Below are 12,022 nucleotides of genomic sequence, written 5' to 3' on the forward strand. Positions count from 1 at the left end.
AGCTTCACACAGGCCGTATCGCTCCTCGGTTACCTCCTGCACCCAAGCAGCACACCTGACACAGCACCTTTGATGGCTTAAGCAACAACAACTTCAAACAGCCAAAATACCATATCCTCACCAGAGCTGCAGAAAGCCACAGAAGAGCTAGCAGTAAAGTTGGAGGAAAGATGGAGCTCTAAAGATTTAAGTTTAGTAAAATTTCTTTTATTGGAGGGCAGAAGGGGCAGGGGGTAAAATTCAAACCAAAAAGTTTCCATGGGCTTTATTCCCCTCTCCTCCCACTACAGCTACAAATAGACCAACTGATAATATTTTGCCTTCAAACTTTGCCTCATAAAAGAATTACACAAATTTCAGCTTCAGAAATGTATATATCCTGTGATAGTGTATTCATTAAAACACCCAGAGGCTGTGATTCAAACTGCAGTAAATGGGACAAGCAGATCTCCATTTTAGATTCTCATTATTACAATTCCCTTTCAATTAAACAACTTTCTTAAAGTAGCAGAGAGAAAGCAGAAGATTTGCTTCCTTTAAATTATCCATTGGTCAGTGGCAATGGCCTCTTCCTGCAGCCTTTCTCTTGTGTGTGGTCTCCTTGATCAAGCTGCTTTATTTAAAACACATGAAAGCAGCCTGCTCAGTCTGAACTGCTGACTGAAGCTGAAACACACATGAAAAACCCTTAGCCGCAGGAAGGATCCAAAAAGTCCTTCTGATTCAGGCTTCTCAGCAGGAGGCAACTTTTTATTATACACACGTACTCCCACACATAAAAATGAAAATCCGCTAGCTGGTAATGGCCAAATCATGTTTTGGTAGAAGCAGAGGCGGCATGCTGAGAACGCGTTCCCCTGGCCACGCTGCGGGGGCAATGTGTCTGTCCATTCAGAAAAAATGTGAAACATGCTGATACCCATGGTCTGCAGGTACTGACCCACCGCGTCCAGCACTTTGGGCTGAATCTCTGACCATGGCCCCATGGGCATGCTCCATGCACCAGCACCGCACCTTCACCTCTGCACCGAGACGTGCTGCTACCCTGCATGCACCCATGCGTGGAAAGCCCGAGCTTTGCTGCAAGTCCAGTAGTACACAAACCCAGCACCAACAGGAGACTTAAACAGTCTCCTGATGAAAGAATCAGCACATTTACACACAGTGTTTAATAAGTTCTGAGTGTTGTGGACAATGCTGCAGATAGTATAATGCCATTTACAGAAATGCACCAAGCTCAAACACTGGTTTTTTTCACAGCCACGTGTGCTGGTCATACAGGGAAGTTTTGAATGATGATGGAAGGATGTGACAACCCAACAAAACTAAGAGCTGCTTCTCTTAGCAGCCACCTGATGATGCTTTGCAGTTTCCTTTAAAAACTCCTAAGGACACAAACTTCTAACATTAATGGAGAACATTTTACAAATATAGCCAAGTCTTGGCAGTGGCATGGCAGATCCACTGCAGTAATTTAATGATCTCCTCTACTGACAACAGTGAATCCTGGGTATGTTTTATGGTAATTTATGCAGAGGAACTTTCATTTTGCATCATCGCAGGCAGGGAAGCCATCACAGCTGTTGTCCAGTGAAGGCAATTTCAGTAACAGATGGATTGAACATTGCACAAACCTGCCTTGGGTTTTGAAAGATGGTGTATGAATGACTCTGTTTACTCAAAGATCCTATCACAGGTAGACCTATCAGAAGAAACAAAAGTGTTCATGTATACCACTCCCTCCCCTTTTCTCTTCCCCAAGGAAAGTGAGCCCAGGTACAAAGAAAGGAAATCTTAAAAACACATTGTGGGTTTGCTTCCAGAACTGTTAGAAATAAGGTTAGGGATTATTAGTTTTCCAATCTTTAAAGCTCATGCTAGCTCAGCAGGCACTTTGAAAAATCCCTGTTTTCTGGATGTCAAAGCAGATTCAAGACCATGAAGTTGTAACCCCTACTGGAAGAGCAAGAAATCCTGAACTGTGCAACCTCGTCTCTTCCCCACACAGGCCACTAAGACAGCACAAAGGACTGGATCCCATTAGACCTGTCTGACTGGTTTACAGTTTACACCACAGGCTATGGAGCCACACTTCATTCAGACATTAACAGCACCATCTGAGTTTAAAATCCCATGAAAACTTTTGAATTGTAATCTACTTCATCTTTGCCGTCTTTTTTATTTGTGTGTGTAAGAATATCTCTTTATGAAGTTATCTCAAAGTAAACTTGGCTGTCAGCTAGCAAGTAGGTGCTTGTAGGTTAAAGGGTTACCTGAACAAGTCCCAGTACTCAACTTTCACTTCTGTAGTGAATCCATGGCAACTTTCTGCGTAGCAGTGAAGTACCCCAGAAGAGCAAGTAAAACCAGTACCAAAAAACAGGCAGCAAGAGTGACATTTGAAGAGGAAGTGGTAAAGCTATCACCCAAAGTCCCCTGAAAGCAGTAATTTCTTAAAGAGGTTATAGAAGAAAAGAGCCTGACACCCTCACATGCATTTTTCACTGAAAAGCTTTCTATACTGCTCATAATATTTTTTATATGGGAAGAGCAAACTTTTTATTTCACTTCTCAATGCCTACATTTTAATACAAAACTAGATGCCAGGCAAGTTTGCTATTACTCCAGAAGGAATCAGAACAACAAAGAATGACAGAGCATAGATCAGCACTGTTCAGTCAGCTTGTTTCCAAAGCGAGTTGGCAATGCACGCACACCACAGCAGATCAACCACTGAAGGCCCACCAGAGATGTGCGTTACCAGTGATTAAAGTGCTGGAAGTGAATAAGTGACAGGAAGTTTAAAACAGGATTTAATTCTCTAACCTAAAACAGCCATTCAAGATGCCCCAGAAGCAACAATGAAAGAAAAAAAAACTGATCCAGAGGTCAAGGAATCATGTGCTAGGCCTTCTTATGGAGTCTTCATGCTCTCATTTACAAAGAGGCGTTTAATTACCATATCCAAGTAAACTAATCTGCGAGTGCGAAAATTTCCTTTCTAGGTGAGCAGTTCCCCACCTAAGGAAACTACACATCTGCACCCCTGGCCATTCCTGGTAGGAGCATCAGCACCACAAACGTTGCTTCCAGGAGGCCGGCATAACTCTCTAGGTGCACTAGAACTACTATACAGATCAAACTAGATAAAATCCTTTTTGGGGATGCATGTCCACTGATGAAAACCTTCTCATAAAGAGACTGCAACTTAATAGATTCATTAGGAAGAATACAAGTGAGAAGATTTGAAGTGATTCAAGCAAGGAAACTGGGAAAGCCACAACTTTTCTCAGCCTTGTTGCCGATATGTTGTATGATCTTCAGCAGGTCTCGAAACACTCAAGCCTTGGCCAAGACCTGGGAGCAACTCTCATCCATCAACATGCAGAGACCAGCCAGGCAGTTTCTAATAAGGAACCTAGAACACTCCAAAGGCTTTGGTTGCTTGTTTTGGAAACATCTTAGTTATTAAGGAATGGAAGAAAGAGGGAGGTAATGTTTTTAGTTTATATATCAATGAATCAGCGTCATAACAGCAATAAAGACAGCTTTTGATTTAGGTACTAACTTATTGTACAAGAAGCTACAAGTAAAGTTTAGCTTTTGATTTCCTTTCACAGTCTTCCTGTTCAGAAAAACAGATCTTATTTCAAAAGAAGACCAGGACAATTCAGCTTGGTCCCAGCAGAGCATAGTTTGTGGGCTTTTTGCTACTCTCCCCTCTTCTGTTTAGTAATGAAGGTATTATCATTGTCCATTTCATCTTAGAAATCTGCCTTCCTTTATTATCAATTACTCAAGCTTAAGTTCTGGTCTAATGAATCACTCACATTTACAAACACAAAGGAAGTTAAGTGACTAGCCAGTGAGTCACTGCCGTCACTCTTAAGACCTGAATTGTTTGATTCCTCAGTATCACAGGCAGTGTAAACTGTACACATCTCCACTAAACCGGCATGGCAGTGCTCTATCCCCTCATGGCATACGACTATGCGAAACATCAATCAAAGGAACTGTCTGTTCACTGTCCTCTACAAGGTCCAGTAGTCATCTGCTGCCAGTTTGTTGCTTCTGCTCTCTCTTACCCTAATTAGTATTATTTCTATGTCAGACTTTCTCGCTGTGCAGAATGACCCCTTCTGTATTTTCATCTCCCCTCCATACTCACAGTCTCACTGTGGGTATTACTATTACTATTGCTGCTGTTGTTTTCTGTTCCCAATAAGCAGCTACAAGAAAATTACTGATAGCAATGACTGAATGCTCAGAAAGGCTCTCCCCAGCCAAGGAAGGGATGGAAAGCACTGACAGGTTACATGAAACACAAGGAACTAGAGTCCAGTAACATCCAGAATGTCCTTCTCCAAAACTGGCCTAGCAGTGTTCCCAACTACTAGAAACATTTGTGGATGTGAAGCAGTAACTGAGTTTTTCCTCAGGTTTAAACTTGTAATCTGATCAGCTGCAGGAGCTGGAAGAAAGAAATCTCTGCCACGTGTCAGGACCTGGTGATATATTTGTATGGGGAATGAGAAGAAACATTCTGCTGTATCAGATGTTAATCTGTATAAAAGATCTGACCTATCAGGGCCAATAACCTGAACCAGTATCAGGAATTCTTAATCCGGGGGGTGGCTTTTCTGGCTGGAACATTCTCCTTTTTATATAAAATCACTCCTCAAGGAGACAACTTGGATCCTACCCAACAAGATACAAGAAAGAACTCTGCTCCAAAGTTTTGGAAAGTAACATCAGGCATGCACTGTATTTAACAGACCTATAAAATACTGGTTCCTTGTAAAAAAACCAGTACAAATAATTAATCATGGGAGCAGTTTAACTTGCACATGAAGGATTCTCTACCAGCTGATGGTTTTAAATTAAGGTAATTTTTTTCAAAACTATGCTATAGGCAAACAGATGGATGCAGGAATTATTGAGTGAAGCTTTACGTAACAGACCTGACCAGAAGTCACAAAAATGACTCTGTCTTTAACACTGAAGTTCAAAGAATTTTACATTGTTTTTAATGTAGTATGCCAAACCCCCACAGTTGTAAAATATATCAACATCTCATCTCAGTAGTGAATGAACATGATTTTTGCCTAAAAGATCCCACACAGTTCTCATTCTCAGTGTCACTAAGGATCCCAATAAAAATAAATGGCTAAGGATCTATTCTGTCAGAATAGAAACTGAAAGAAACTATTCTCTTACATCCATGCCTTGAATTCTTCTTCCAGTATTAGGCTGACTAAGTCAAAACTTACTTTCCAGCTAGCTAGCAAGAGCCCCAATTAGGCAGTTTGATGAGGAGCACACTGTGCCAGTTTCTGACGTCAGTAATGAACCAGTGTAGGTGTTTCTTTGAAACAATGAAAAGCCCAGCTCACACTACCTATTTAATAACTTCAAGCTGTTAAAACATAAATATATTTTTTAAAAGCATTCTGTGAGACAGCCCTTTGAGACATCACATATGGCTTCAAGAGAACAAATTTGAAGCCACAGACGATCTACTCTGTACTTCTGAAAATTATCTCTCTGAGGCCAATGGTTACAAGTCCTTGGAGATGGATTTGGTAGTGCTGGAAATCAAACTCACCTTCTCCAAGTTCTTCTAAATTCTTGTCCTTGTTGAGGACTGACCCCATAAACCAACAGCCAGAGCAGCTCAGATCCTTCCTCAGGTCACAGGTTTATGGTGAGAGATCATGCAGGCTGCCTGCAGCAGGAAGAAAAGAAAAACTGCTAGGAAGCAGAATACAACATTTGGCATTAACTTTCAGGAAAAGAAATCTACTAAATTACATTTGAAACCGCTGATCAAACCCCATTTCATTTCTGAAATTTCTTCCCTAACTGTTATTGTTTTGTTTTCCATTCCCAACAAAACAAGCCTGATCCAATTAAATCCAGTCCTATTACCAGCTAGTGTCATTTTCCCTAAGGGAAGTAGAAAGTATCCTTCCTCCTGTCAAAGCTGAATTCATCTCAGTGGGCTCTTCACCTGCTAATCATGAGATCTTTAGTGATGAATAAGTGGAGCAATTATCATCTGATGGATATTACATTAGCGTAATTGCTGAGTCTGAGTGGAGCTGTAGATGAAGAGCTCACTGAGCACAGGAAAGTGCCACCATCCCTGCTCCGGTGCAGACCCCAGGGATGGGTGTCCGTACAGACTCCAGCACCTCCTGAGATGTCAGACCACTGTAGGGGCACCGGGCTGACCCTGCAGTGCCTCCCCTCAGGGCACACCTCTCCTGGCGGAGACTGCACCAGGGTTTAATATAAGGCTCTGCCAGAGCACAAGCTCACCTAAACGCTCCAAGTGCCGTCCAACTGAGGTGCCAGTGATTCACTTTTCGCTTCAGACTGCACAGAAAGGTAGGACATGTAAATCATAGATGTTTACAGGAGAGACCCACAGCTGCTTTGCCGTAAACGCCAGCCATGCGTGGCCACTGGTTGTTTGCTGAGGTTTATCAGGGTGTCTGGCATCTCTGGGCTACTCAGGGTTCAAACACATAAAAGTTGCTGGTATAGTTGCTGGTATAGTTTTTGCTCTCTTTCTCATTGGGTATTTATTTATTTATTTATTTACCTCAGCATTTGCATGCCTTATAGTTTCACTGAATTTCTTGTAACTCCTGAGGTAGAGGAATGCTGTTTGAGACGTTTTAGAGGTGCAACACTGACAGAGAGGATAATATTTTCAAATATGTCTAAACGTCATAAGAGGCTAGACTCCATTTACAGTGTGTTATCACGCTGGAGCTCAGCACTCTTTGAAAATCACTGGAATTTTGGCTTTGAATAGCTTGCTTTATTATGAGGTGTGGTGTAAGTGTGCAGTGTTTTGCTGCGGGGGGGATCCACAGCTTAGACAGGGGTGTGCAGGCAGGTTCCTTCACGGTGCCACAATGGAGGGGAATGATTACATACTCAAAAAGGGATCTAGAAACCCATCCAAACCTAAACTAGCAGCAGGAAATGCAGAGAGGGGAGGTACAGTTCAAGCCCTAAAGCAGTTAGATACTTCTGAGTTCTCACTTGCAATTCCCCACCTGGCCTGTGGCATGTAAGGCAAATTATCTTTTCCTCCAGAAAAATGGCTTTCCCCGCGCCTCTCTGGCTGGATTACACCAGCTTGCCCTCCCAGGTTTGGTGGTGGAGCTGGAATCCAGGTCAGCTTTGTCTCATGGAAGCACCTCAGCTCCCAGACCAGATGTCAATGGTCCAGCAAGTACTGACACCTAGAGAGGTACCTGCAACAGCAGAGACTTATCACACACCCACACCCACACCCCCCCAACCCCACCCCACCCCACCCCAGGCTGAAACAAACAGCTAGGACACCCAAAGAGAAAACTTATTCTCCAGGTCATGTGGAAGAGGAGCTTTGACAGGCCCTCTCCTTCCACTCAAATTGACAAGACAAAAGAGAGCCCATAAAGCTAAGCACAAAAGGTCTCCATATCTTTCTTTTGGGAAGGGTTGAGATGGAGGGGAGAGATTGCTATCTCTGGATCAGTCTCCATGGGCAAGTTGGAGAAAGAAAAGGTCTTGTCTGAGAATCCTCCCAGGCCTTGGGCAGGAACTGATGAACAGCTTCAGGAATTCAGCAGTTATGTTCATGTCTGCCGACAGAAATTTAGGTATCCATGGATTTTAGGTACCTGCAAGATTAGGCAAGACTTTTCAGTTGCTGGAGGTACCTGACAACTGGATTCGGACGCCTAACAACTGACTTGCACACATTCACAGAGAAGGAAAATGGTTGCTCAAGATCTTGACCCCAGGTGGCTGGAGCTGGGAGTTACCACTGCCCTTTTCATTGAACTAAAGACCAGCCCAATCCATTTGCCAGAAGCAAAAAATACAATTCAGATCTGTATTAGCTGGAATAACAGGCAACTCTTTTTCCTGAATGCGCTTTTCAAAGAATTTAATTTTCTAAAACATATATTCATCCAAAATCAAAGGAAAACTTACAATAATGGGGTCTTGCTCATCCATCCCAAATAAGGCTTCAGGCTTCAGCTACCTGTGACTACAGCTTTTCAACCACCCCTCCTTTTTACCCTCTAACTGCCAAATGGAGCAATGGTCTATAAAAATCTGCACAAGTCTGGAATACCTTGGGAACCCTATTTTAGTAACATTCAGCATTACACAAATATTCATTTTGCTGGCATTTCTCTGAACAGCCAGGCACGCAGTGCAGTAACTTGCTGTATGTGTGCAAGACCAATACATAGGGCTTCACTGGTGGTCTGCAGTGCATTAGTTTTTATTAATGGTAAGCTGATATGATTTCTGATATGGAGATCTAAGATAGCTCACCAGAGGGAGAATGCTTCATGAATGCAGGAAGAGATGTAAACAGAGCAAAAGACTACTAATTTCTTGAGTTTCTTCTGATTTTGATTATCACAGTGAACCCAGGATTACCTTGAGATGAGCCTCAAACATACCTAGTGAAGCCAATAAGGTTTATCCCAGAAATTAATTCACTCTACTATATTCATATGTCTTTTAAAAGAAGCTATGGCTAAATCAGCAGAATATAGAAAGCCAATCATTCTCACATAAACATGTGATTTTCTTCATATCCACAATAAAATGTGTGGAACTATGTTTTTGCTGTTCACAAATTTGGATCGAAAACATTTTGTCACCACAACCAACAGATAATCCTGCTCTGTCCTGCAGTGTGGCATGCTAGTCCAAGGACAGAGAGACAGCTGGAAAATGTTATATATTTGTGACTTGCCAGAAGCAAAAAAGGTCTCATGCAGCACCAAGTTGGAGGAAAAAACCCACGCAGAAAAGACTTGTACTGAATCCAGGTAAGATCTACACAGCTTCCGCTATAGCACTGACTACAGGCAACAGCATGGTGCTAGTGCTAGCAGTGCTGATTAGAATGCTGCTTCTACAGGATACAAAAAAGTCATTTGCAGTTATCTGGTAATTCCCAGAAAGACAAGAGTGCTGACTCTTTTGGAGTCCTGATCCTACCTGCTGAAGTCAGTACTTCTAATCTGTTTACGTTTTCCTTCCTCAGTGTCTAATTGGCATTGTTACTGTGGTTCCTTCTCAGCCATTCTGCCAAAGAATCATTTCTGGGGTGGATGAAATGCTTCTTCCCATTCAAGGACATTTCAGGTAATCAAATCCAATTTGGATTAATTGCGATGTTTTTCAGTCCAAAGTAAAAGTTGAGGGGGTCTGGAGCAAAATCCAGACACTGAAAAAGATCAGCTGTCTCACTTTAAAGCTTTTCTTTGATGCGGATTGCTTAGGATGATATATCATGGATACTACATCTTCCTATCCTCCAGCTTTTCCATGATGGCCTTGAATATTTATGGATCCCAGCATTCCATAATGCTTTCTTTAAAAACTGGGCTGCTCCAAGCAGTCCCACTTGTGTTTTTCTCCTCATGAAGAGCAGGCTCCTCCTTAGGTATGCCTTAGGAGGGACAGGGTTTGCAGCTGTATGTTGAGGGGCTGATTTGGAAGAAAACATATCTCCTTGCTCAAAGAACTTTAACCCTTGCAAAACCAAATACCAGATGGGATTTATACAACACATCCCTGTTACTGCAAGACAAAGTGTACTGGTTCACACCAAATTAATTCTACAGCTCTGAAATTAACTCAGTATAAGCAGTTACTCCAGGCAAGGCAGGTGCAGACATAACTTTGCGCTTCATTATTGGAAATTCAATGCCATCTCTAAATTTGTTTATGCCCTACCAAATTCATTAAATCAATCCAAGAAGTTAATTTCAGTTACTCTGGTCCAAATTAGGCAACATCTTTGAACACCTTTCACTGCTTTCATGAAACTGCTAGTGGTGTAAAGTTCTATGTGCGCATTGAGTTTCTTGCTAGATGAGGCTCCATCAGCAGAGTTTTCATTTAACCAACCTTGCAGAGGACAAACCTTGGTTTCTCTGGGCAGAGATGTACATGACCCAGTACTGAATGGCTTGATCCATCTCAAGTTTTAAGCACATCTTTTATGTTTTGTAGTATTAGCTTCTCTTTCTTGTATCACCTTATCACTCATCTGACTTTCCAGAGCACACAGCCCTGCAACTACCCATGCTGCCCATACAGAAATTGCTAATTGTGGTTTATTTGTTCATGTGTGAAATCTACTGGGGACAGGAAAGGCAGGATGGTCGCCTTGTTAACAAAATACCTCCAGTATAAGGGTTTGTGATACAATTTCTCACTTGAAGTTGTTAACTCTTTGTCTTGGCTTATCACCTGCTAGCCTCAGTTCACACCTCTTCTGACTAAGGCACAGGGCTCACCAGTCCTACAATGAACACTGACTAATTCTCCCCCATCCAGTAACCACTATGTTGCCGATTCACTCCTCTTCTGATCTCTGGGTTTCAAAATAACATTATTTATACTTCAGCTGGAGATTGCCAAACACTATACTATATTATCTTTCTCTCCCACAGATGGAAATAGTAAAACTTGAGAAAATTAAGTAAATCCATGAAGAACGCTGCTGATGAATGGCTTACCAGTTCTGCCTCCCAGCCCACTGCTCTACCAGCCTCATGCGACAGGAAGAAAAGCCACAAGGCCTCAATACCCCAGACCATCGCTCTGTCGGCTGCACTGCCCTGCACTCCTATCCTTAAGACCTGGCTCTTGCTCTGGCATGCTAGAAGGCTGGCACTGCAGTTTCAAGCTGCTCCAAGGATAAACTGAACCATGCCAGCCCCTCACCACCTTGCTCTTGCAAGCTGTCTGACTGACAGCGGATTGCAAACACAGTCATTTTGATCCATCACACTCCATGTTAAAAACTATTCCGGCTCCATGTTTTTTGCTGAAATCTGACTTGCCTCGGTGCATCTTGTCCCAACACAGTGCATCCTTCTCACATTGTCCTAGAGCCAACCAAGGATTCATGTGCTTGATTTTTACTTTTGAAATTCAGGACTGTTCACCAAAGAACTCCAGAGGCTTTCTGGAGAAAACTCTGATCCCTGCAAAGTTGGGGAATGGTGGTACAAAAGCAGTTTGAAAGCGGCAAGTGAACTTTTGAGAAAGGAAAGTACTTGGTTGAGTTGTTTGAGGTTCTTGGGGTTTTTTGTTTGTTTGCTTGCTTGCTTTGCTATCTATAGTCAAACAACACTTTTGGAAAATCATACATTTCTGAAAGATTTGTCACCCAAGTTGCCTTTTTCAGAGATGAAAGAATCCATGCAGGTGTCTAACAGGTCACCTTCAAAAAACCCCAAACACCCAAAAAGCCAGAAACCCAGAATTTTCTCATGTGGAAAGCTAGTAACAAAAATTAAAATAAATCCTCAATTCATCATACAGAGATCCAAGCCATGCTTTTTTTAAAACAAATTTGCAAATTATGCTTAAGTGACTCTTCCAAAGTGACACAGCAAGTCAGTGGTAAACTAACCATATAGCTGCTGTGCACAGTCATATGTCTATTCTGAGGTACACAATGATGTAAAATCCAGATTGTTCTTTTTTTAATATTCATCCTATAGTCCTAATTACAGGATAAGTTATTGGTCTTAGTAAGTTAAGTTTATTGTAAACGTTCTTCAATTATGTGCCAGTATTATGAGACAAATAATTTATTCCAGGATAATATTAGGACACTTTCTTTAGCTGGACAATTGCTATTTCCATCATTCTGTGGATTAACCCTGAAGAACAAGAGTAAAAAAAACCACAGTATCCTCTGGGATACATCCTGCTATTTCAAGCATGCCTTCCAAACGGACAGACCCAATTTACTTGGTGTAAAAAACTTTCCAGACAAATGGACGGCAATGTTCTTCTTCAGGTATGTACTAAACCAGCACAAAATCGATGCTGCCAGCTCATCAGGAACTACTATTGTCTCTAAATAAGTCTAACAGATCTACTCAACCAGTACCTTCTTGCTTTAACTGAACATTTCTTCTTCTGGGAGCCAACTGGATTTCTTGGCTCTGGGAATGGGGTTCATAATGGA

At 42.0% G+C, this 12,022-nt stretch overlaps 1 protein-coding gene across 1 annotated transcript in view; it reads right to left on the minus strand.

The window, feature by feature from the left end:
- SRGAP3 (SLIT-ROBO Rho GTPase activating protein 3) overlaps window positions 1–12,022 on the minus strand; it is a 182,250-nt gene that overhangs the window by 161,974 nt on the left and 8,254 nt on the right. The window contains exon 2 of the mRNA XM_049827128.1: window positions 5,606–5,725. Coding sequence (XP_049683085.1) covers window positions 5,606–5,654 — 49 coding nt within the window. The 5' untranslated portion in view covers window positions 5,655–5,725. The remainder of the gene's footprint in view (window positions 1–5,605; window positions 5,726–12,022) is intronic.

The sequence above is a fragment of the Accipiter gentilis genome, chromosome 23, assembly GCF_929443795.1.
Source record: "Accipiter gentilis chromosome 23, bAccGen1.1, whole genome shotgun sequence".
NCBI classification, from domain to species: Eukaryota; Metazoa; Chordata; class Aves; order Accipitriformes; family Accipitridae; genus Astur; species Astur gentilis.